This window comes from Pygocentrus nattereri, chromosome 4 (assembly GCF_015220715.1).
Source record: "Pygocentrus nattereri isolate fPygNat1 chromosome 4, fPygNat1.pri, whole genome shotgun sequence".
NCBI lineage: Eukaryota > Metazoa > Chordata > Actinopteri > Characiformes > Serrasalmidae > Pygocentrus > Pygocentrus nattereri.
This window is the reverse complement of record NC_051214.1, coordinates 10,211,374-10,238,791: the sequence shown is the minus strand read 5'-3', so window position 1 is coordinate 10,238,791 and position 27,418 is coordinate 10,211,374. Positions and strand designations below refer to the sequence as shown.

The following is a 27,418-nucleotide window of genomic DNA, read 5'->3' as shown; positions in this document are numbered from 1 at the left end:
GACTCTGAAGATGAGACTACAATAAATTCCCAACCTGTCATCGCCACTGAGCAGCTTTTCAGTCGGCAGCTGTGACAGAAGAGCAGCTAAACAACCTGGAATCAGCCAGAAATGAGCTGAATACCGTTCGCCAGACATGTAGTCTGATCTTTAGAGTCTGACTAAATCGGACCGAGTCATAAAACAACAACAAAAAAGCTGCTCAGTGATAATAACAGTTCAGAATTAAGTGTGTGGAGCTGGAGAACAAACCAGCGAGTGGGCGGAGCTCATTACTCTGACGTAGCAACAAGCTGCTGGTTAAGGAGCTATAATTTGGTGGAAGGAACTGCAAACATTAAAACATTAAACGCCTCGTTTATTAGTGTCTTACTTTATTTATTAAGTGTTGTATAAAAGTGATATCACACAACCTCGAGTGTTCTATCACAGCTGTGATGATCGGCGACCAAATGACAGCCGTGATGTTCGTTTGCGATAATGCACTCCCTCTCGTCTTCTATTGCTTAAGTATAAGATATGCCACTTTATTAAGGCACTAGTACTACTCTGTGCTGTATTCTGTGTTGTATGGCAGGCACACACAATGAACATCAATGTGGGAAATGTTTTTATTTTTTGTTTTTAATTATTATTTTGCTGTAGTTATTGAACATGTATATTTTAAAAAAATTCAGAATATATTTTAGGGGCATTCAAAACATATTTGTGAGTATCTTGGTAATATTGTAACCTGTGAGAAAAGGTTAGGGGATTATCATGATAAATTTTGTAAAATTTACTGTTGGTTTTTTTTTTTTTTTTTGGTCAAACTTTGTTGCAGTTTAAGGGTCATTTCTGTTGTTTTTCACCAGCCAAAGAGTTTGCTTTTGCTCTACAGTCAGCCTCAAAGACTGACAATTCCCTGGTTTTGAGCAGTCCGAAGTTGTTTTTTTCAGTTTTTAACAAAAGCCTGGTTGCCTAGCTGCATCCTAAGACTCAAGGCCTTCTCATTATTGTGTGTGGCTCTGTCCAAATGAACGGACCTCTTACAGAGAATACCCAAGAATGTGGATGAGGGAGGAGGAGGAGAACGCCCCCTCTTAATCTTATTCATTTTTCTTCTTGCAGGGAGGGGGGGGTCTTTTCAGTGCGTTACCATGGTGAATTTTGGTCTGTTTTACAGACATAAATGCTCTCTCAGATGGGAGAAAAGAGAATCTGCCTCTGAGATTCTGTACATTCAGTAGGAGTCTGAGAAACACAGTCATGGTAAACAGCATCACTTCATTGTAAGAGACACGTATTCGGGGGTCTTGTTCTTTGCTCCGCAAAAGAACCAAGAAAACAAGACATTTCACAGAACTATAGGGGCCATCATAGTGTCTTGCTCCTGTCCAGTACAGCAGAAAGCTAAAACCAAGGCTCCAGTACTGCAGGGTCGTGCCTCTAAAGGAAGGAAGAGCCATGAAAACACACAGACAGCCATGTTTTTCTCCAAGCCTCTGGCGGGTTGACCCTGGCCAGCATAGGAAAGACTATGTCCGATAAACGTGCCCCTGGAGAGTGTACTAATGAGAACCAGTCATAACTGGGCAAAGATTGGAAATGTGTGCAATCACAACGAATAATAAATGGCATACATTTGAATCCCAGACATAGGAAGAGTTCCAAGCAAGACACGAGAGTCTTTTAAGCACCCTGATAAAGCAGAGATGCTGATTTCTAAGCTGGCCTGTGATTTCAGATAGTGCTCTAAAATAAAACAGGTATCGCTTTATTTTAAGAAGGGGGTTAATTAAGGTCTTTTCGTTGTTCAAGCTCAAATAAAAATTTCCCTCTGCATTAAGCTTTATTCGTTATGACCTGTATTAGCGCAGTATTGGGGATCTCATCTGTGTAAATTATTAATAATTGCATTATTAGTTGTAGAAATGCACAATAAACACTAAGACTTTGAGCATGAGTTGTCATCTAATATTGGTGTAAAATTGGCTGCATTTGATTCCTGTAGGTCCTAGACTTTGGGAGTTTATTGCTTTAGAACTAATATGAGAGTCATTAAGAGTTGCAGGTGACCTCTCATATTGCAGGTTGCAATATGAAAGTCATTAAAAGTGCAGTATTATTTTAATAAAAGTATCGAAGTTTTATGATTTATTAAACTGTTTTTAGCTTTTAAATAATAAACTCCAACAAAGAAATGAACTTGGCTCTATCCAGAACCTATAGGAACTGAATGCAGCCAATATACGCTAAACAGAAGTGCTAATGTTGTTCATTACTACAACCAGTAATAGTTATTAGTGATGTTTCCATATCAGACATCCAATAATCCAAGACATGAGTGCACTGAAAAGGATATGTTGTTAAGGATGTGACTAAGAAGCTAGTGGAGCTAACTGCTGTAGCTAGTGTTAGCTCGAACTGAAAAACAATGACAAAAATAGCTCTTTTATTGTCATTGTTAGCTCAACACACTACCATGTTAGCTTATCGTACATAAAGGGAAAGAAACATGGTGTAGAAGGGATTGAGTCACATTTACTGTTGTACCATTTTGCTTTAGCTCATTCGCGTCATTCGACTCTGAGCCAGTGCAGTGTAATTTTGTTCTAATGCGCACCTGCAAGGTGTAAATTTGAATGACAATAAAGTCTGTCTAAGTCTAAGTCAGCTTGTGTGTCAACATCTATGTAGCATGATCAGTCAAAAATGTAGCATTATTTACATTTTACAATTTGCAAGATGGTACATAATTTACCTCTTTTTTTATTGCAAGCTCTACCTAATTCAAATACCCTGTCAAGTACAGAAATACTAAGATAGTTTAGATATTCGTATATTTAGACAGCCACGCTCATTCCTGCTGTATGCAGAGGCTTTAGCTTCAACTTGCTGCCATGTGATTACTGTTTTCACTAATTGGTTATGACATCTCATAGAGGCTTTATAAGAAGTTCAGTGTTATTTGAGAGGTTTTTTTGAAAAGTTGGATTAAGGTCCGCAGTGTTGAGTCACCAACATGGATCAGGCAATCCCCTGGATTAGGCGCTACTGTGGGGATCCGCTCTCTAATCAGCCCAGCGTATTACATCCCAGCAATCGGCCTCTGTTAATCCTGTTCATCACGGTCAGGCCCTGAGCCTCGATCTGTGGGAAACTCCATTAGACACTTGCTGGGAAGTTCAGAATAGAGAGGCTGCCTCTGGACCTCGAGGGGAAAGCCTTCAGCAGTCAGTTGACTGTATCAGTGTGATATCAGAGTATAATAAGGTGTGGGAGACTCTGTATGTTGTATATTTTTAAAAAATCATTCTGTCATACCAAAATTATTTGGTATTGCTTTTGGGTTTCTTCTCCTCCTACAGAAGTTTGCTACATTGGTAGATAACGGTGCATTATACAGTGTCTGAAACCAGCAGAAAAGGCCTCTTTCTGGAAGAAAAAAAATCTTTTCATTTCTGGTTCTTTTTTATTTAATTTAATCATCATGCATCTTGTATTTATACCTATAAGCTGGTTTCCCAGACATGGATTAAGCTTGATCGTGGGCTGAATTTCACAGGGTGAGTCACCGTTGGAGAAGGTTTTTAGCCCAAGACTCGAAAAGTTTCCTGCCGGAGATGTGAGAAAAGTGGCCATCCAAGTCTGGGAAACTGCTTTTATCATCATTAGGTGTTGGTCTGAAATGCCCTGTGAAAAATGATCCACTCTGAATATTTTAGTTTTTGGTATCTGTGTAGATACAGCCAAGGCAGCTCTCCTATTGGTTAGGACTTAAAGAGTAGGACAGAAGGCCTAAAGTCTTTGATTAACTGCCAAAATAATTAGGATGTGTCAGTTGAATCAGTCACATTTTGATTTACAGTTGCTGAGACTAAGTTTGTTGGTCTAGGCCTAGTGGAAGTCAGTGAATTCAAATGTGAGCAGTAGCCTAATTATTGCATTTAGTCAGTTATAATATGGAAAATTGCAGCAGCAGCTCTAAGTCAGGGCTTTTTACTGAAACAGTCACTTTAAAACTGCAACATACAAGGTGAAATATGTCTGTTGATGTCTGTTGAAAGCTTAAAATAAAACATATTTAATGTCTTTTACAAACTTCACCTGTTATTAATCTAGAATGGCTGCAAAAAAAACATTAATATACTCACAGAAAAGTCTAACAGAATTTTTTTTTCTTTTTACCAAGCCATGACAATTATGGGCTGAGCAGAAGGTCTGCCTCTAATAGTCATGATTTGCCTCTGAGATTACAAAACTATGCACAGTTTGAAGTAGGTGTGTGATTAGGACATGAAGTTTGGATAATAAACCGAATTACTCACGTAGCTCCAGTGCAAAACTAAACAAACGAGGGAACTTGGACATATGACTTTTCATCAAGTTTTCACTTTGTCATTTTGTTTTGATTTGTCAATTTGCTAGTCAGATTTGTAAGGCTTTATTGGAAAAAAATTACACATATTTCATCCCTTTCTTTAATAAACCAACAAAACAAATAAAAAAAGACAACACCGGAGAGAGTGATTAGCTGGAGACTAAGAAGTGACTTCAGCCTCGTGAAACAGTTAAATGTTGAGAGACACTTTACAATAAGTGTTACTTATTGGTCCCACAACGGGGAAATTTCACCTCTACATTTAACCCATCCGTGAAGTGAAACACTACAAACACTCTAGTGAGCACACACACACTAGGGGGCAGTGAGCACACTTGCCCGGAGTGGTGGGCAGCCCAATCCGCAGCGCCCGGGGAGCAGTTGGGGGGTTAGGTGTCTTGCTCAAGGACACCTCAGTCATGTGCTGTCGGCTCTGGGGATCGAACCGGCAACCTTCCGGTCACAAGGCTGGATCCCTAACCTCCAGCCCATGACTGCCCCAGCTGCTCTACTTCTGAGGAAAGGTTTCCTGATGGAAAGGGGAGGAAAGAGACTATAACTAAAGCTTAATGCAGAGCAAAGTGAGTGCGTTTTCGTTGATATTTTTAGCCTATATTAGGACATTATCACATACTGAGACATACAGGGCATTCAATGTTGTGTCTCGCAAGGTTTGACTTTTGTTGAAAGGACAAAATGGCTCTTCATAACATTTGGGTTGTGACTCCTGACCTAACCTGGCTTTAGTGCAGAGCTGGTCGGATTTCTCCCTCATGCACTTTTGTTTTTATGTGCCACCACAGACTATCCGGGCGCTGCACTTACCCACTTCCAAGTTCCGCCCTTTGCGTTCCGTCAACGTTACGTTATTGTAACGTTTGACAGGGGAGAGACGAACGCGGATGAAGCGAACAGTATCCCAGGGATGGACAGAATTCAAAATCCACAAAACCAGTTCCAAGTCAAAACACAGAAAAAAAGCCAAAAACCGCCAGCTAAAGTACAAAAGGGTGCAACCAAAGACGAAGTCGGTAGAAACGAGAAAAAGGCCATAACATGCAGTCATAGGATATCTAGAAAATCGCTCAGTACGTTCTTGTGGTGGAGAAGCAACACCTCACACCGAACCCCACTTTGGACCAGTCTTAAATAGTGCCAAAGTAAGTCAACCTGTACAGGTGCGTCTGATCAATAATCAGGAGAATGCGTGCGCTGGTAGTGACTTGGGCGCTCGTCCCGAGTCATGTGATTTCCCGATGCTGTCTGGGAGATGGAGTCCAAGAGAGAGTCCGAGTCCGCCTGAGGTGTGACGGTTATAAATTAAAATTTAGAAAATCGATTTTTGACATTTGTGAATTGGTTCAGAATCGTTCACGTCCGCATCGCGATGCATCTAGAATCAATTTTTTTCTGCAGCCCTAGCTCCCACCAACCTTTTTTGGATGCGCCATTCATGATTAGACCCATTGGCAGTGGAGCTCGGAGCATCTCGATTGGTGTGCACTAGCCTTTTGCTGGATTCAGTAGTCTATGATTCCTTCAGACAAGAAACTCTGGTCAATACATAAGACGCAGACACTTCACCATCCTTTGGTGATGTTGTATGGTCTGATATTTAAGAACTATCAGACCATATAATGTCAGAAAAAAGCTCATTCACATATTGAAAATAGATTTTTTACCCTTTCGTGACTGAACACTCAAATTCTCACTCGCCCGTTGTAGGTAAGTAGAGAGAGATTTTATTTATTTATTTATTTTGCCAGCATTGACTCCAGTACCTATTCCAGGACTGCAACACTGACCTGTTCTAAATTTGACAGAACAGTAGAAGCAAAAGCTATGTGAGGAATTCTCACTGGAGCTGGACATTCAGGTTTACAGGGAACAAACCAGCCTGAATGTGTTCATAGCAGTGCTGAGTTTGCGTGGGGGGATTTAGGAGGTATGCGGTGTTCTTGCCACAGGTTGAAACCTTATCATCATGTATGTGATTTACAGCTGCCTGTGTGAATACCAGAGGTATTCTGCTCTTCAAAGAATACAGACGCAAATGACAGAGTGGGGCATTAAGGAGGGCCCTTCACACTCACACATACATCAGTCTCAGACTCATACAGACACACACACACACTCGCTCTCCGGTCCTGGTGCCTCCTCTTGGTATGGTAATCCTCGTGAAATAAGCATGAGAGAAATCTTACGCCATTGATGTGCATTGGACCAAGCATTATATTTCAAATCCCTGATTCAAGTCCATAATTACAACTCTTTACATGCTGCCTCAGCTTCCACAAAGAGGAAATTATGGGATGAGGCACACTGGGGTTTGGGAGGATCCTTATGTGGATTATACATGAAAGACCCCAAACACTGATGGCAATTTCTTTGTGCTGTTATTGTATTTTGTATAGCATTGTAAGTTGTTTTACTAACAGTTGGGAATATTGTCAGTAAATTATGTGATAAAAGTTTTCCTTTGGCAAAAGAAATTCTTGCTTCCTTTGTTCGACACTGATGGCCAACAATGGCCAATCCTTTCTGGTCAAACCGCAACCAGGATTCAAGCTTATGGTCTGTAAGATATCTCAAAACCACACTCCCTCCCTCTACTTAAAACAACCTCATGCAACCTCAGATGTAAAAGAAATGTGATCTCAGCTGGGAAGAAATATGTACTGACATCATCTCTATGATCACCGGTTCAGAACTCCAGTTGTTACTATATAAAATCTTTCACAGCCTCTAAACTACACCTTATGGGATTCTTCCACAGTGATGCCTACGTTGCCCAGCTTTGACGGACAATTGCTATCATGCTTTCTGAATTTGTCCCTTTATCCAGCAGTTTGAATGGCTGTTAGAGATTCTGGGCCTTGTCATCCTTTTCTGTCCAATTGTACCACTACTTAATGATCATTTCTCAATCTCCTCAGTTACCAATCACCTCAAATCCTTTATATCGTTGCTGTCGGGGCAAAACCTTGTATCTCCATTTTGGACGTTTTTAAGTTTTTGGCATAATTTGAAAATACCTGTCACCCTTTACATTGTGTGTAAATTTCATGATGAATGGAGCAAAATAAATGACCCAAAATTACTTGGAAAAAATTCTGGTTCCATTGATTTACATTAAAAGTAACACAGGTTTTTTCCTTCTCCTGTAAAGTTACCATTTTGGAGATACGAGGTTTTGATCTGACAACAGCGATATTTATGTTACTCACCATAGCCAAAAAAGTTCCGCTGCTGAACTGGAGGGACTGGAACCCAAGTTTTAATAAAGCATTGGCTTATCCTCCTTACGAATCACTCCAACTAGGAAAAGACACACAGTAAATCTTAAATATATTACTTGGTCTCAATTTTTACAGTATATTGAGAGCTAATTTCTCTTTACACACCCTTTAAGAAAAGGTCACCCTTTAATTAAAAAGTATTTTTTTTTGCTGCTCTGTTTGTTTTGTCAGATGATTTTGATTGCCCAGTCTTGTCCAGTTTATCCATCATCTGTATGTTTTTTTCCACCTTGTCTGAGCTGTTTCTCTCTTTCCTTTTCCTTAAATGAGTGGGATAGATGGGTGGGCATGGGGAGGCACTGTGGGTGTTTCAGCAGTTTGGTGGTTGCAGTACCACATCGTCTCATGTCTGTATGACCATGATTAAAACAAGGAATTGTGTGAAATTAATAATGAAATGCAAAAGAGAAGTTAATATTCCTGAAAAGGGGGTGGGGGTGATGACAAGGCCAAGGAGTACTGGCCCTGGCAAAAAAAAGAAGAGTGAGAATAACCTGTTATAAGAACTAATGGAAAATATTAAAAATAAGAGGTAATAAACAGAAAGCAAAGGCCGTGGACCATTCTGAAAAAGCTCTGTTCCCCCAGTGCTACAATATGCATGCTATTTAACACTGAGTTTCTTCTGTTTATTTGTTATTATTCAATATTATCACTTATTGAAATTTCCTGTCCTTTTCAAATTGATATTAATATCTACAACAGATGTTCATTAAAATGCGATTTCCTCCAGTAGTTACGTCACTGGACCTAATATAACCTTCACCTTTCCTTTTGCCATTAATTTACATACAAAACAGGACACGACACATTTTTGTTCATTTTTATGCGTAACAGTAGGCGTGAGCAAAGTGGCAGAAACATATCACGATACTTCAAGGCATATTCACGATACAGGATGTGCATTATGATCATTCATTTTTCAGAAATTTAATAGAAGTATAGTGCCACTTTTAAAATACAATAACAACCATAATAATAATAATAATGATAATCTAACAATACACTGATTTTTATTTGTTTTACAAGCTGCACTGCATTAAGTCCAGTTAAACACACATAATTATGCACACTTTGTAATGCAAAATGTAGTTGTCATATTGCCCAACCCTCGATATCAGTGTGTCATACAGTGAAACCATAAGCAGTTTTATTTGAGATTGCTTAACAACATTTTGGGTAAATATGATGATGTAGGAATGCAGGAATTGGTGGGGTATAAGCTTCCATTACATGTTAGCTGCAAAATAAAGAAACAAACATAAGACATTTGCTGACTACACTTAGGATAAGGGGCCAGTTGTGTATGTTTCAATAGTTTGAAACATACACAATGGTGGTTGGTTAGTGTAGTGGGTAACACCTCTGCCTTCTACGCTGTAGACTGGGGTTCAATCCCCACCTGGGTAAACACCCTACACTATATCAATAAGAGTCCTTGGGCAAGACTCCTAACACCCCCTTTGCCTACTTGTATAAACTGATCAAATTGTAAGTCGCTCTGGATAAGAGCGTCTGCTAAGTGCCATAAATGTAAATCTAGTTTGAACACTTGAATTTCACACATCGGCCTCACCTGGACTGTGCTTTCTCTGTGATAGTGATTTCATGCACCGTTCCCAAGCTGTGAAACCCCCTATTATTTTTCCAGCATTTCGTCTAGATCCGGCACGCCCACCCTTAATGTGACCGCCGCTTGGCAGAGGGCCTACTGAGGTAACCGAATACCTCCCATCTCCTGTAAACGCAGTTAAAAGCCTTAGAGCCACATCCTTGATGCACTGCTGACTGTCTGACACTCTTGTCTTTATTGGCCCCTCTCTGACTGACTCACCGGAGCACTCGATGCAGTGTTGACAGCTCTACATGTTGATGTGTGGTAATGAGAGCGGGCTGGAAGAGGGCGCTCTGCAGAAACAGCACTCCGGGCCTGCGGCCATGTCACATCTCACTCGCCCAGACCGCAGCATTGTGCTCTGCGGCCTGTGGTCGGATCCGTATTATCGGCGTGTTCTGGAGTGTTCGCTTCATAGCTGCTGGCTGCGATGCGGCTGCCTGCGTTTGAGCGTATTGTGTTTTGACATGCCGAAAATAAATCGCCGTGTCATTTTGCACTTGGAGGTGTTAAAGGAAAACCTTTTCTCGTGCTGCAGATGTACTCGATCAGCCAAGACATGTCTGGTGTTTAAAATGTGTTTCTTTAGTTTTGCGCTGGAGCTACAAGGCTAATGTGGTTAACATGTAGTAAGAGCTACTAATAACATTAAGTGTAAAGTGTAGGCTGCACGGTGCAGACGGTGCATAGATGGTGTATAAGCATCCTTAGCTCTTCTTTAACAATATACAGTTCAGCTGTTTTTAAAACTGGCATCCTGGATTAGTTAAATGAGCACTGGAACTCTGAAATGAGCTTAGTGTTGTATTTGCCGGAGGATTAGGCCCAGTTTCTTTGGCTCAAATTAGGCCTATACTACAAATGAGATATTCTAAAGATATAAAAATAAAAAAGGTATGGGTTTACAATGTCTAAAGGTAAAAAATGCTTTAAAAACTGTATTTATTGTAAGCTGACTTTGAATTGTGGCAGCATTAGCTGTTTTCTCCACAACCAGACCAGGATGGTGACAAAGAAGGTGGCTATGCATGTTTGTTGTGTTGCCCGTATACTTTATTTTAATGCGGCAGTTCTTGCAAATCACAGAGTCTGTGTCTGTTTAATTTGTCCCTTCAATGCAGTGAAAGCTGAAGTGCGCCCAGACCTTCATCTTGGAGGTGGACAGTGCCTGTCTGATATGTTTCCTCTCATTGTCCATTATTTCTCCCCTGTGAGTTTCTTTTACTTCACCACAGGTTTACTTTATTCGCTTGATTAGCGCCATAGCGCCACCATGTGGAGTCAGGAAGTAGTGGATCTGGTAAATCAAATTGGTTAGTGTAGTGGGTAACACCTCTGCCTTATACTGTAGACTGGGGTTTAGTCCCCCACCAGGGCAAGCACCCTACACTATTCCAATAAGAGTCCTTGGGCAAGACCCCTAACGCTGCCTTCACCTACCTGTGTAAAATAATCAAAGTATAAGAGCGTCTGCCAAACGCCATAAATGTAAATGAGTTTAGAGTGTTTACAGCACGTGCATGTTTTAATAAATAAAACGATATTTGGCACCAGTGTATCGAAAACTTCTTTTGTGGTCTGATAAATCGCTGTATCGATGTTTTATCCCACCCTTAGTACACATTGCTAATGAGGACTCGTTAAGGGTCTTTTATCTACAGTGGACCGAGTGCCAACATGTTAGACTGTTAAATAGATGTATCTCATTGTTTCTGGGAGAAGCTAACCTCAGCAAGAGTACTTAGCTAGGTTAGCGAAAAAGCCACACCAGGCAGCACGTCTCTGCCCTCTCAGTCTTATCCTTAACTATATGTCCTTGGCAGTGTGGTCTTGTTGGCAGGTGCTCACGTTTCATAAAAATATCATATGTACTTACGAATATGGGCAAAACTGTCACGGTCCTGTTAAAACATCATATTTTTGTTTTTCTGAACTGTTAGCCACTATATTTTCTTTGTTTTTGAAAAACAGAATGGATCTAATGCCTAAACATTGATTTCAGTATATACTGGCACCTCGAACAGGTAACAGTACTTGAGTACCCATGCACACTCCTAGCCTAAAGCTGGACTAAAACAGATTCTTAATGGCTTTCAACACTGACATTGAAATTGAGTCTAATATAGAAGCCATTTATGAGAAAATCACTGTTAGAATTCACACACTGTCCACATCTTCTCCACATATTGACCCAACGGCTACTCGTATTTTCCCTCCTCCCCTCCACACACTCTTCCTGTTTTTACACCTCTTTTTACACTCGCTCACATTTCTGCTCCATGTGTTTCCTGTGGATCCGCAGGCCTGCAGGAGGACATGCTGGTTCGATCACTCCAGCGGCGTATGTGTGTGGAACCTTGCTCCTCTCTCCTCTTCCTCACTCCCTGCTCTGAGAAAATGAGTTAGAGGAGTCCCGGACACCCCCTCTGCCCTCTCCCCTCCCCTGTACTGGATCCCAGGCCCCCTCAGTCCTCCCTCCCTGCTTCATGAGCCAGCAGGATGCGGCGTGGGTGCGCACACTCTCCGAGCGGCTCCTGGTAGCCTCGCACAAGGGCCAGGCCGACCATGTGGTGCAGCTGATCAACAAGGGCGCCAAAGTAGCCGTCACCAAGGTGAGTCCAGCTGACCCGCGCTGGCACGCTGCCCTTAAGCTGGTGCGATTGAAAGGGACTTTGCTTGGAAAGAATGGTGGGAAACTGTAAAGCCTGAAACAGAGGAATATCATTTTTTTGTAGGAGTTTTTCAGCTTATTTATACATTATTATAAAGAAGTGGGGGATTTTTAACAGTTTTTAAATACACTTTGCTGTTGCTTTGCTGTCCACCTGAATATAATTAGTATATTCTATGTATGGCGTTCTAGCCTTTAAGGGAAAGCCTAATAATTTCAAGTAACAAAAAAAAGGGTGTCTAACTTTTTGTTATTTGGAATAAATATTCTTATTTCATCCTTAAGCTTTGGTTGGAAACAAAGGGGTTAAAATCTGAAAACCCCCAACAGCATTTGTCAACCATCAGCATTGGATGTTTTCTTCGGTCTTATGCAGGTAGATACAGCCAATATAATTCTCCCATTGGTTAAACCTGCATGAGTTGGACTGAGATGAGAGCCTTGCATACAGATTAACTACAGACATAATTAAGAAGTGACAATTGAATCATACAATGTATGGGAACATTACTCTAGGCCTGCGGGAAGTTCTAGATACATCGCTGACTGCGAACAAGAGCTGTAGTAACCAGGTTTCAGACAGCTTTTAATAATGGAAAACAGCAGCAGCTCTTTCCAAGAGTCTTTGCTGAAAAACTCACTATAAAACTGTAACTATAAAGGTAATTCATATGTTAGTGTCTGTTACAAGCTTCAAATAAAACATACGGAGTGTCTTTTACTGGTGACTTGCACCAGTGTTAGCTTAGAGCTGTCTTACTACTAGGAATCCCTTTGCGGTGCTATAATAATTGAGCATATATAGCCCAAATTAAAGGCCTCTAGCTCTAATAGTCACGGTTCCCCATAGCATACTACACTTTATATCGATGTCACATTCTGTATTGCCTCTGTTTTGGGCAAAAACCTTGTATCTCCACTTTGAAGGGTTTTTCTTTCTTTGTTGCATAAATTGAAAATCCCAGTTATCCTTCAAAATTAATTCAAAAATAAGTTCCAAAATAAATTCCAAAATTACTTGGGAAAAAATCTACGTTAACCTCCATAATAAGTTAAGAATGTTTTTTCCTTCTCCTGTAAAGTTACCATTTTACGAGATGCAAGGTTCTGTTCTGTTCTATCTAAAAAGTGTGTAAAAATGCATGACAACTGGACGAGTAGAAATGCCCCAAAGTCCATATAATTTTAATTAAGAGCCATTAAAAGTTCAGTCCATTTATGCCTTCTACATTGTGGAGGTAATTTTTTGCACAGTGATTTTACAGTTTACAGAACTTTATATTGTTTGTGCGCTGAGAGTACAGGCTGTGTAGGCATATAAGCATAATTTAATTCACTTTGCTTTTGACTGTGGCCCTTTGAGGAGGTAAACAACTCTTATTCAGTGATGTGACTGGACAAGCTGTGAAATGGAGCCAAAGGTCAGACCTGAAGGTACTCAGATTTGATCATTGTTTATATTCTTTAAGGCCTCCTCTAGTCAGGTTGAGCTTGAACCAGATTTGAGTCTACACATAAGGCAATTGTGCTTAAAGAGGTTCTGGAATGCATGAGTGTTTTTCCTGTGTTTGCCATCAGAGAGGCACGAGTAAGTGAACGAAAGTGAAAATGGGTCTGGAGAAAAGTTGCTCTGATGAAAGGCAGACACGAGACAGAATCCAGGTCAGAGCTTCGGCCGTAAACAGCTTTAATCTTTATGAAGGGGATGAATGATAAGGAAGAGCAATTCTTCAAAGAATAGCCGCTCTTCCTTTGCCAGCTCTCTCCGAGGCAGCTCAGTGCAGAATAAATACATTATGCATGTGCTCAGAGCTGCGCCAGTTGCAATGATGCTGTTGCAAGTTTGATTTAAACAGCTGGGGATGTTAGGACACATTCTTAGAAAAAGCATTGTTTCCTGTCCAGCTTCCTTTTTCTCATCTAATATATATAATATAATAACAATATAGTAATAAGTCAAATTAGAGATTTAAGAAATGTATAAATAAGTTAAAAGCATGTGTGCATTTTGTTTCTGCAGGAACATATTTAACATGTATTTCAAAGCTTTTAAAGAATTATACATTTGTTTTTTAAACAGGTTAATCAGTTTTACAACTCAGAAAATAATATTTTAGTAGTATTAGTCATGAGTAATGAAGACATGTATGAACTAGTCTTTGTACTTGGACACTTGTATAAACCTTTGCTCTTGAATTCAAGGTTATACATACATGTTTTTATTATATTAAAATAATATCACATTTTCATTGTTTACTTTGGTCACACCAGCTGACTTAGTAATCCAGCCTAACGCTGACTCAGAACTCAGTATGTTCAATTGTCAATATTGTGAAATCGCTACTGAGTTTGGGACCATTTCACCACGAAGGCTACTTTGAGTCTTCTTTGTGATGCAGTTATCTGCCCAGTCTTAAAAGCATGTTAGAATAAAAGTCCTGTGTGGTTGGTTGTGCTGTGTGACATTTGAGATCAGAACTTGCTGAAAAACGTTTTGCAAATTCAAGTTGAATACTTTGTTTTAAATTTGGCAGTATGTTATTTTTACATGTTTCAAACATAAAGTCACAACTACTCTGTTTATAATTTTATACGACAAAACACGATTTGACATTTTAGTTTTTTGGCACGCATAAAATTAAGTCTATTTGTATGCATTGAAAATACAATAAAGGAGGTATTGTAGGATAACATCATATTTATTCATATATCTAGCCTGTCTCAGCGGTCAGTGGGCGAGAGGCAGAACACCCTATGCCTCGTATTTCCTGAATACCTTTAGACTCTCTGTAAATTTCATGATGAAATGATGAAAGTCAGTTTTCTGCTTCTCCTGTTAACTTATCATTTTGGAGAATCAAGGTTTTGTTCCGACAACAGAGATATGTTTACATAGCAGGTACATGACACATTTATATACACTTTCTGTACATTTGAGCTGGTGTATTATTTAACACACTCATTTCTCTCTGTAAGGAAGTTATTTGTGAGTTCTTAACAACTTATTTAACTCCACAACGCTGTCTCACCGCGTCTGTATCTCTTTGCCCTAGGCTCTAGGCAGAGGGAGGCTAAGCCTGTTATATTTTTCATGTGTTTATTTTGGCAGAAGCTCACCATAAGAACTTAATCTGAGAACAGAGGGATTCCGTTCCAGAATGGATAAGAGGGAACATACGTAGAAGGAGAAGAGAAAGACGTAGCTCGGTGGAGGGTAGAGTGGATCTCTGTGTGTATATGAACCTGGTTGCAGAGCACATGTAAAAGGGACAGAGATAGTGTTCAGTTGTTAAGGATCAAGCCAGGTCACTACGGTGTAGCTATGGCGACCGTGCACTTTGCAACACACGAGGGGCCTTCACCTGAAATGCATGTGGCAGCCCTCCAAAGCAGGACCAAGCGAAACCCGACCCAGCAGGCCGCGCGGAAGCAGAACTGCTCCCACGGCTTGCCGCCACACCCTGAAACTTCACACAACATGGCTTGCAGCCCGGCCCAGCTTTTACACTAAAAGAGTCAGCTCTTCTATCTGAATCCAAAGTTTGGAGGAAAATGGCACCAAATAAATATGCAGGGAACAGCTAGAATTCTGTGAACAGCACCATGTTAAACTAGTTTGCTAAAAAAAATGATAAATGTTCTTGGCCAGCGTACATGATCAGCCAAGACTTGTTTGGTGCCTGAAGTTTGCTTTAGATTTGCACTAGACCCACAAGGCTAATGTAGCTAATAAGTAATTGAAAGTAATTAGCGGTGTGAAAAGTAATTGTTAATGTGTTAAGTCATCTTAGATAGACTTGCTTATGCGGTTTCTAACTCTACAACCTAAAACAAGGGACAAAAGTCTCAAACTACCGTTTTTATTTAATTTCCAATCACAGAAACATTAAATACAGGTTATACATGTTTCAGGAGACATTTCTGACAGTATTATGTATAAGATAATCCACTTGCATAAAAAGGGAGAATGTGGAACAAAAATAAGTAAAGTTTTCAGAACTAGAGTTTAAAAACTGATAAGAGGATGTAGAAAAAGTGGGTACTCCTAACAACGAGATAAGACCTGGTAAACCACCAAAACTGTCACCATCAGATAAGCTTCACTTAAAGCTTTCATCTTTGAGAGAGAGGAGAAATTCAAGCTCTGCTTCTGCTTCAGATCTGGAAGCAGATCACAGTTGTTTCTATCTATCCTTCCACTGTGAGAAGACGACTCAGTGCTAGAAGTAGACATTTGCATATAACTCAGAGAAGTTGCTGGTGTTCTTAACCCAATGGACTGTCCACCCTAGAGTCCAGCCCCCATTGTCACTGAATGTGTTTGGGATTACTTAGATCATGAGAAGCAGAAGGTGCAGCCAACTTCTAAGACTAAAACTTGAAAGAAGTAGGTTGCTTTGAGAAGTTTAAAGTCTCCTGAACAGAGTGAAAGCTGTAATAAAGGAAAACGACGGAAACTAAATACTTAAAATGTAATATTACATTTAGTTGCTGAGGCTGTAATTTTCTGTTAAGTATGTTTTGTGCATTTTACGCATTTGGGGTGAGGGGACAGCTTTGGAGGGGAGTACATATGAATGTTCACTGAACTACTCATTAAACTGCTCTCCACCAGCTTTTATTAATAGACATTGTTCGCCTGCCTCATACTACAGTTCCTCTGAAATTAATATTAATGTGTCGTCATGGTAGGATAGATTTGACTCTCTTTTTTTAGTATGATATGGTTCTAACAGTAGACACAGGATTTTATAGATCTCATTTGTTGGCCAGTAACAGTGACTGATTTTCACAGATCTATTTTTCATATGTTGCTGTGATAACCTATCGGTTATCATTGGTTATTCCACACACTTCTGCCCAGTGTCCAGGTTCGTCTTCTGTTTTCACTATTGTATATTGATTGTCATACTCTTTATTCATATTGCTCTTGCTGCGTTATTGTTTTGCTGTCCAGTGTTGACCAGACAAGCATGGATTCACATTCTGAGGCCCAATCCTATTTCTTTTTTTTACCCCTACCCCTTCTTTTTCGAGTGTCACCCTAAGAGTTACAAGGGGTAGTGATTGAAATCTTGCTCTACAAATGGGATAACCCTCAAAAAAAAAACATCGCTTCATTCATAGTGCTGCTCTGTAGGTGACCCTGCCCTACCCTTTGGTGATGCAAAGCTTCAGTCACCAGCTTCTTCACCAGTTCATATTTTCCCGTTCCACCTTAAATGGTGCAGCAGATACATTCTTGCGCTTCAGTTATCAATCCTGCTGGACTATTTAAGGTGGAGCGGGAAAGTTAGCTAGCTAGCTACGAGAGATTAGCATACTATTAGCGATTTTTTGTGCTTGTTATGAAGAAAAGAACCACAATACATTGAAACGACATTAAGATAATACAGTGGTTATCGTAATTTTTTAATGCAGAAAATTTTCACATTTGTGGGTTTCTTTGGTCACTCGAGCAGCCATTTTGCCGTTTTTTTTTCCTCGTAATTTGGAGTGGGTCTCTGAAAAACCTTCACTTGGAGGGCCATGTAGCCCTAAGACTTCACCCTACCCCTCTATCTCAACAAAAATCGTAACACCCTAACCCCAGACGTGAACACGCAGAACGGAAGACTAAGGGCCAGTTGGTAGGGGCAAGGGGTAAAATGGGATTGGACCTGAGTCTTGGTTCCTCTCAAAGTTTCTTCCTCTTGCTGTTACGGAGATTTTCCTTGCATCTGTCGCTTTTGACTTCCTCGTTTGGGGCTTGGACTTGAATTTTGTATGGAGCTGTGTTGTGATAACGCATGTTGTAAAAAGCTCTAAATAAGTAAATCTTGAATTGAATTGAATTATTCACTGGTTAGCTTTGCTTGGAGAAGTTTTCCTTTAACCATAGTAAATGAATCAGCTAATCTTATCTCAGATCAGCAGTAAAAGACAGTAATAACAAAAGGTGGAGTATTTTTTCCTCTTGTCAACACAGAGTTTAAAAACACTGTAAGCTGTTAAAACAGTTGACAGCAGTTATTGTGGGAAAGCATGGCTGACAGGCAGTGAGAGTGTGGACTCATTCACCGGATTTGTTACATAAACTTAAAGCCTCTTGTAGCTTTCATTAACAGAGCTTAGAAGTGGTTAGTGATATGGATGGTGAAACGACCATGCAGCTTTCAACACCATAAGTTGTTTATAGCAGGGGTTCCCAAACCCAGTCCTGGTGACCCTTTGCTCTCTTCATTTTTGTGGTTCGTCTGAACAGCTGACCCAGCCAAGCATGTCCTTGTTAATTAGTTACAAAGTTGATGTGCTCGAGTGCTCGATGAGACAAAGCACAAACATGTGCATAGCTGTATTTTGCTGTACACTTACAGTAATGAGCTTTAAATAAAATCTTCTGTGTTTTTACATAACAACTGTAAAAGTAATGCAGCTCAGCAGCCAATCATTTAAATAGATTACTGCTAATTTACATATGAAATATACTTAAAATCATACCAGATTTGTAAAAAAATTAATAAAATAAAAAACAAATAATAACAATGAATAACAAAGTCTAAAAACATTTTTCACCATGTTATGCACTGTTTATGCACAGCATGTATAAAGGACAAGTAAAAAGACCAAGTTAACTTTGGTATTTGCAGCGTTTGGTGAAATCTACACCAGAACCTGAACCACCAGAATAAAAACACTTTCTCTTTAGCCTCTTATTCTCCAGGGTATATTTTGATTTGTCCTTCTGAATTTACATGACCAAATTGTAAGGCAAATTACTCAGTAACTGCATAAAATGAAATTTAATTTAATTTACATATATTGCCATATTCTTACACATATATTGCCATATTTTTACAATTTACTGCTGAAAGCCAAAAATCTTAGCTGTTTATAATTTTTATTTAAAAAATCATTTTTACAGAGCAGATCACTGGTTTATAGTTCATAGTCCAGATTTATGGAAAAATGGGTCGACTTTCAGTAGAAAAAAAAAAGTGAGTTCAGTTTCTTTTCTGGGGGCAGTCGTGGGCTGGAGGTTAGGGAACTGGCCCTGTGACCGCAAGGTTGCCGGTTCGATCCCCTCTGCTGACAGTCGCTGACTGAAGTCCCCTTGAGCAAGACACCTAACCCCTAATTGCTCCCCGGGTGCCGTGGACAGGGCTGCCCACTGCTCCAGGCAAGTGTTGCCTAGTTTCACTGCCCCCTAGTTTGTGTTTTCACTACTGTGCATGTATGTGGGTGTTTCACTGCATGGATGGGTTAAATGCAGAGGTCTAATTTCACAGTGTGCAAAACACAGTCACAAATGGTTGTTAATTCTATTCTTTTCTATTCTTTTACTATAAGGGTTAAAAATGACATTACCCATCTATTTGACTGGAGAGAAGACAGTTACAGCTCTCATATCACACCACCTTCTGAATGTAGCTGAATGGAAGTTATGAAGAATATGACAAAGTGCGTTTTGGAACCACCGGCGGTCTCAAGGAGTTGGAAGAGTTTAAATGCATAGATGTTTTATTAAAATGTTTGCACTTCTTTTGCACCCTCACTTTGCTGACATTTGAGGCGCAACATCAGTTCTACATCAACCTCACAGTAATTTCCTCTGTTATTACAGAAAATGTTCAATACAGTATTTTACTGTGACTAAACACTGAAATCCTGGCAGTTATTTACAGTGCATATAGGCTAGACTGTGTACTACGAAATCCAACGTCCTCGACAACAAAGAACACAGTTAAAAGTTACTGATATGATTTGTGAATGATGGTGTATGTCAGTCTATATTATCCTCCACTTTGATTTTTTGCAACGCTGTGCACAGAGACACGGAGCACTTATCAGTGCGTTCAACAGTGCCAGCATACAACAGCAGCAGACCTCATAATCTCAGTGTACTGATCATATCTCTGCCACAGTTTGTGTTTTGACTGAAGCTGCTTTAGTGCTGAGACTAATCCTTTGGGAGATCACATCTGGTACTGGAGATCTGTCACTTCTCATCCTTTAAGTGACTACATACGAGGGGACGATGGGCCTCCTACTTTTTCCCATCAGTATTTGAAATCAGCTGAAAGAGAGGGACTGAGGGAGACCACCTGTTAGGTTTATCTACTTCTGAGCAGGAGCAGAGGTTCTGTTGGGTTTAATTCCAGGGATTAAATGTTTGTTTGTTGACTTATGACTCATTACACAAATGGAGCATGCATTTTGTGGCAGATTGCTTTTGGCTTGGCCATCTTGGTGGCATTTGGTGTTCGGACACTGGTGACCGTCAAACAGATTGACTTCTCTGCTTTTGTCCTAGACTGTGGGAGAGAGTGTTTATTGCTGTTCTCCTCAGATTGTAACGGAGTGTGATGTATTGTCTGTGTATTTGCAGTATGGCCGGACTCCGCTGCATTTGGCTGCCTATAAGGGCCACACCGAGGTGGCAAGGATTCTGCTGAAGGCTGGCTGCGACCTGGACATTCAGGATGACGTGAGTGCAAATTCCAGCATAACTGTTCTGTTTCTGTGCATCTACAGTGTAGAATCTGTATTGATTCGTGTCAGTAAAGTGAACCAGGAACCAAGTTCAGGACTACATCAGCATGGATGTATTCAAAATTGAATGAAATGGTTTGGAAAATGGAACATTTGTTAGCAATTGTCAGTACCGTTCATTATTCTTTAGACTGACACTACCATTCAAATGTGTGGATTCACTTGCCATATTAATGTTTTCATTTTTTAATATACAGTAATGATTGTACACAGTGGATTTAAGTTTTACAATCTATCATCCAAAAGATATTCTTATTTTATTTAGTATTTCAAGAATTCCATGCAGAAGAAGCGATTACGAATGTAAATAACATACTAATATGATCTATTTACACTTGTTTTTTTGTCAAGTCTTGAGTTGATCTCCACTTTTAAAATAGGATGGATTCCTAATATTAACTTTGTCACTTCACTTTTAATGTTGATCAATGTATTTTTTTTTAAATGGTCAAATGACATGTTTTGTTAATTTCCTAAGTGAAAAAATTAACACATCCACTACAGAGAACACACTTTAATGCCCAAGTACTGTTTATTTTCTGAATTTAACGTATTGGGACAAACAATAAAACAAATGTGGTCTATGCCAGAGGTTCTCACCTTTTCCACTCCAAGGCCTACCTGTTTACAGCTATCAAGCGTAGCTGGCCATAGAAAACTAAAATCAACTTTTTTTAAATTGTTTTTTTTTCCCCCAACAAGAGCTTGGTCTCGAGAGATCTCTTTAGTTTTGAAGGTTTTAGTGCCTCCTCTGAAGTAAACCTCACACCACACATTGGGCTTTTGGATTAGCCTTGTCACAGTTAACAATAATGACAAACCTTACTTGATACCTGCTTCTTTGTCATTGGTTTATCAGTTTGAGCTTAATAACTCGGATCACTGATGCTCGGCCAAAAATCAAACGCGGATATTATTTTCAGACTCTTCTGACGTTTTTGTCAGCTGTAGCTTGAGCTGCAGGAATGATATAAGTGCAATGAGAGTCTGTAAAGAGACGTTAAAACAGGCAGGTTATGCTGACAGTATACAGCGCTGATGTGCTGCTGGAAGAAAAGGAAAGGCAGCTCTGTTGACGAATTCCCTCGTTTGATCATAAAATGTGTTCACACCAGCAATGAACTGAACAAGGTTCGGTTGGAAACGGACCGAGACCCGCGGGTTTTGCCAGACCGGTTCAGCTGTTTGATGCAGAGCCAGATATGGGTGGAGTGTTCACATAGTTTGATAGGTCCGCACAGAGCAAGGTAGGGCCCTGAGGAACTTCTCCATCTCTGACTAGCTGTCTGCACTGTGCTCCTGCGGCTGCGTTGTCTTAAGCTGATGGCAGTTTGTTAGCCTGCGACTGCAATGTTTTCTTTTACACGTCTCTAATGGCCCACTGTGAACAACTGCTTTCCCCTGAGTACAGGCCTGCAGACCACTACAAGGTGCTTTACGGCCCACTGGTGCTACGTTGCCCAAAGGTTGAGAAACCCTGGTCTGTGCTACAGCTGTGGCATGTTATATAATTATTGTTGACCAACATGTTACATTTGTGAGCTAAAATGTTCTCAGTAGAGGATGTGTTAACTTAATGTTTAAAGGGTGTTTAAACTTTTGTGTACAGCTGTATCAAAGATTCATTTACTATGCCTTTGTTAGTAAGATCAAATTGATGGGGGCTTTTTTAGCTGTCAGACTTTCTTTTTAGCAGATAGAACTTTGTATATTATGCAACTCAGTTTCAGCAGACTAAGAGTTGTGTTTTGGTTTCCATGTTGCTTCTACTTTGTGCCTGTTTCTTTTTCAAAGCTGCTTTAGTCATCTTTTCTTTTGGTCGCACTTCAGTGGATTTAGAAACTAACACTGCATTTATGGAATATAGTTTTGAGCATCACTTGAACTTTTGTAGCACTCAAGGGATAAGTCCTGTTTTCGCATTGCATGCTTTGCATGGCCGTTAGTGAATGCGTCTGGCTATGGTTTGTGTGTAGATGGGATCCACTGTGAGCTCAAGGCTGTAATAACACATTGAAATGACCAGTGCTAAATTACGTCCTGCAGGTAATAACACTGTTTGTTGTTTTGTAGGGGTTAATTTAGCACTGGTGGTTTTGTGAGAACCTAACAATTACTAGCACTGCAATGGCATCCTCCAGTGGCTTGGAGTGGGACTATTATGACTGGCGCCTGGAGGAATCTCCTCCTAACCCTCCGGTAGTACCAGAGCCAGGGCTAGAACCAGATCCAGGGGGCCAAGCACCTGACCAGCCTGACCAGCCTGCCCAGGAGTCTAACCCCTGGCTCAGGCAGATTGTTTCTGTCTGGTCCATGAGCTCCCCCTCTCTCTGGAGCTCCGGGCTGCTGAGTGGACAGACACTCACACCTCCGCGGGGAATGAGAATGTGCAGGAGTCCGTGGAGGAGAGCTGGGAGAGAGAGAGGAGGAGCAGAGGAGAGGATGAAGGAGGTTAGAGAAAGTTGATCACTCTTAAAAACTAGCTGCACGCAGACTAGGCATTCTGCAAAAGCCAGTAAACCAGACAGTGAGCTGGTGGAATATATGGTAACACTTTTTATGGAACACCTATTGGGGCTTTAAAGCAAGAATATAAAAGAATGGTTTATTCACTGAGAATTAATTGCCTTCTGTCCTGTGAAACTCAATAGTAGTTGCATAATTAGTTATAATAATGCACAATAAATACTTTGTTGACCTTGTTATACACCTTACTGAGCATGAATTATCATCTAAATTCATAGTGTATTAATGTATAGTAGACAGCACTTCATTGCTAGAGGTTATAGATGATAAATCTATTGTTTCATTTGGGTTTATTACTTCAGAGCTAATCTAGATTATTTAGTATTTCTAAATCTTCAAGATGAGTTATAGTCAATATAAATCATAAATACTTTTTCACAATATTTTGCCTGCAAAAAAGTAGAAAAACATCCAGATTTTCAAATTTATTTGTATTTGTATTTTTATTTATATGCAGTAATAAACTCCAGACGTCACTTGATACTATCTAGAACCTATAGTAATCAAAGATTGCCAAATATACATTATACATAAAATATAAATTCCTATGATTACTTAATGCTCAATAATTTGCATTCAGTGATCAGTGTTTAAAGTGTTTATTGCACATGATTAATGCAGAATTGTTACTATAGATAAAACAATGAAATAATAATTAATGCAACTATTAGTGATTTTTACATAGCAGACCCTTTATTAATTAGTAATTATGCAAATTATACAAATACAAGTCATAATGGATAATGCTTAATGCAAGTGTCTAATTTGGGCTTTTCTGAACAAAGAACAAGACCTTATTAAACACACTTAGAACAAAGTGTTACTGTTGGAAAATATGGGTTCAGTCTGGCCTGGTCTTAAAGTAATATTCTGGCAAAAAATCGAATTTACACTGTTTTACCCCAAAGGTAGGCTAACAGAAAAGACATGTTTGGTGTCACAAAGTTTTTTAGTTTTGCATGGAAGCTGTTTGACTAAAATAGATAGCAAATAAAGTAGCTTATCTTGCACCAGAATATCAATGAATAAATGTATGCCATACAACTGGAAACAGTAGTAAGTCTGAATTTTGTCTATAGATGGAGGATGCATGGGTATTATGATTCATGTTAAAAAAAAAAATCAACAAAATACACTCTCCCCAAGTTTTTCATTCATGACTGGATTGAAAAGGAAATCATTGTGGAAGTGTACGGCTTTACTGGCTGTTAATAATGTGTTTTTAATTATTTAGTTCCATTAATGATATAAAATAAATATGTCTAGTTTGACCCTCCAAACCATCTATAGTTCCAGGCTGAAGTCCAGCCACTTGAACGCTATATTATATGTTGCTAGAGACATAGTGCATATAGCTTTTAGACCTTCAGCACATTGGATAGATCGCCAGAACTGTGCTTGTGTGAGACCTATGATAAATCAACAAGCAGCAAACTAATAAAAGCAGTAGTGAAGTGGAAAGCTCCAGTTCCCCTCTGGAGGTGTAACAGTGAACGCAGTGAACAGCTGCATTCACACAGAGAAATAAATTTAATTGATTTTTTGAAAGGAGTAAATATTTTCTGATAAGCTTACTTTGTCCTGCCCTGCTTTTTAAATGGATAAAATTGTTACTTATGGTTACATTTCAGTAATTAAGGGTGATTAACTGCACAAAATAATGTGATTAATCATGATTCATTATTTGAATTGTTTTACAGGACTAAATTTAAAGTAACTGGTAATCAAAATAATCAGATCAGTCAGTGAGGTTGGATCATACATCAACATTCAATTCGCAAGAAAGTAGGCCCAGAATCCTGAGAGTTAAAGGACTCTGAACTATTAAAGGATTAGATCAAGGGGCAAAAAATAGACGAAGATGTCCTTGAAATGAGATTTTTTCGCCAAATATCACTTTAATATGATGCATATCCCCTTGTTCCCCAGCTTCTTTATCTCTGTCTCTCTTTGCCTGTCAAATGCTGCTACTGGGAAACAGCTTTATCTGGCGTGGAATGATCACCCCTGTCTTTCCCCCCAGCTCTGCCTGCCTCTCTTTGCAGCGTGAGCTGAGTGCCTGCTGATCTCAGCCCCTACAAGACACCACTAAATGTCCGGATGCCTGCTGAGGTCCTGATGGCTCTGGGCTGCATTCAGAACATCAGGAAAAGTCATTTGTGCTGTCTTAAAAATGAGTAGTGTTCTACTAATTGTGAAACTTTGTAGATTCTTAACCTAGTATGCATGCTCAGTGCCAACTTTGAGGTCAGGCTTGCCTCAATAAGGCAGCTTAAAATGTTTTTGTGCTGGGAGGAAAAGGAATCGCTGTATGGAATGGAAACAACATTAAAAAAAAAAGTAAAAAGTAAGAAACATGCACCCCTCACTTAATGTTTCCCCCGTGTGGGCCTTGCTGGGAGTCCTTTGCTTTTTCTTTTCACCACAACTTTTGCTTTGGCAGTTAAAAGTTAACGTTCCTGCATTCATTCACCATTTGACTCTCTCAGTGACACACAGTTGAACCACCACTGTTTAAGCTGAAAATCATGGCTTGAATTTTAATTGCATTGGGGGTTTAACTGACATTACTGACCATCTTTGTACTCTGTTGCTGTTGTCAGGGTGACCAGACGGCTTTACATCGAGCGGCTGTTGTGGGAAACAGTGATGTCATCTCAGCTCTCGTTCAGGAAGGGTGTGCACTGGACAGGCAAGACAAGGTGAGCTTTGGCATGAAAACAGCTGTACGGTATGTTACATAAAGGCCTCCAACACTAAGTATATAAAATCTTTTAGTATTTATAATGATGAAGTTTGTTTTGATTGAAGGCATCATCAATGCTGATGAGCACAAATGAATTTAATGCAACTGCATCACCGGAAAAAGCATTGAGTTTAATGTTGGATGTGAACAATGTTTAAGTTACGAAATATACTATTAACTCCCCAGTTTATACATATACATAACCATATAGGCAAACTGCCCGTTCTGAGCTCCATGTTTTTGTGCCACTTCAGCAGTTTAACAATGTTCACAATGAACTTGGAATGTTTCTGCCTGGACTGCTTTTTCAGTAAGGCACAACGAATTGAAACAGAGGTCACTTACATTTGTCATCCTTAAAGGCACAGTAACAACAGCCTGTTCAATTCTAAGGGAAAAGGATGGGTAGTAAAAATGAATTCTGACTGTTTTTGGCACATAAACCACAAATGTTATATGTGGACTAGAGAGTTATTATGCTGAAAAAATGTATAACTTAATGACCTTTTTGTCTGGAAATTTAATTAATGAAAGGGTGATCTCTGACTTTTGAACAGTGTGTGTGTGTGTGTGTGTGTGTGTGTGTGTGTGTGTATATATATATATATATATATATATATATATATATATATATATATATAGTAGCTATAACTTCAATCTCTACATTGTGAATAGTGTAAGAGAAATTGACCAAAAATCACTTGGAATAAGACATTGTTATATAAACTAATCATAAGAACACTTTTTGCTTTTTCTATAACATTAGCATATTTTATGCATTGACCATATGACCATTACATACTATGTATCTAATATACAGTATCCCACAAAAGTGAGTACACCCCTCACATTTCTATTTAAAATATTTCAAATATTTTATTGTATCTTTTCATGGGACAACACTAGAGAAATGAAACTTGGATATAACTTAAATAGTCACTGTACAGCTTATATAACAGTACAGATTTACTGTCCTCTGAAAATAACTCAACACACAGCCATTAATGTCTAAATAGCTGGAAACACAAGTGAGTACACCTCACAGTGAACATGTCCAAATTGTACTCAAAGTGTCAATATTTTGTGTGACTACCATTATTATCTAGCACCGCCTTAATCCTCTTGGGCATGGAATTCACCAGAGCTGCACAGGTTGCTACTGGAATCCTCTTCCAATCCTCAATGATGGCATCACGGAGCTGGTGGATGTTAGACACCTTGAGCTCCTCCTCCTTCCGCTTAAGGATGCACCACAGGTGCTCAATGGGGTTTAGGTCTGGCGACATCCTTGACCAGTCCATCACCTTTACCTTCAGCAAGGCAGTTGTCATCTTGGAGGTGTGTTTGGGGTCGTTGTTGTGTTGGAAAACTGCCCTGCGGTGCAGTTTCTGAATTGAGGGGATCATGCTCTGCTTCAAAATGTCACAGCACATGTTGGAATCCATGTGTCAATGAACCGCGGCTCTCCCGTGCCTGACCATGAAGCTACCACCACCATGCTTGACAGTAGGCAAGAGACAGTTGTCTTGGTACTCCTCACCAGGGTGCCGCCACACATGCTGGACACCATCTGAGACAAACAAGTTTATCTTGGTCTCGTCAGATCACAGGATATGGTTCTAATAATTCATCTTCTTGGACTGCTTGTCTTCAGCAAACTGTTTGC

General features: G+C 39.7%; 1 protein-coding gene across 5 annotated transcripts in view; it reads left to right on the top strand.

The window, feature by feature from the left end:
• ankrd6b (ankyrin repeat domain 6b) overlaps window positions 1-27,418 on the top strand; it is an 84,443-nt gene that overhangs the window by 33,208 nt on the left and 23,817 nt on the right. For all 5 annotated transcript variants that reach the window (XM_017697722.2, XM_017697720.2, XM_017697721.2 and 2 more), the window contains 3 exons: window positions 11,580-11,889; window positions 20,317-20,415; window positions 25,610-25,708. In XM_017697722.2, the coding sequence (XP_017553211.1) occupies window positions 11,764-11,889; window positions 20,317-20,415; window positions 25,610-25,708 (324 nt within the window). In that variant the 5' untranslated portion in view covers window positions 11,580-11,763. The remainder of the gene's footprint in view (window positions 1-11,579; window positions 11,890-20,316; window positions 20,416-25,609; window positions 25,709-27,418) is intronic.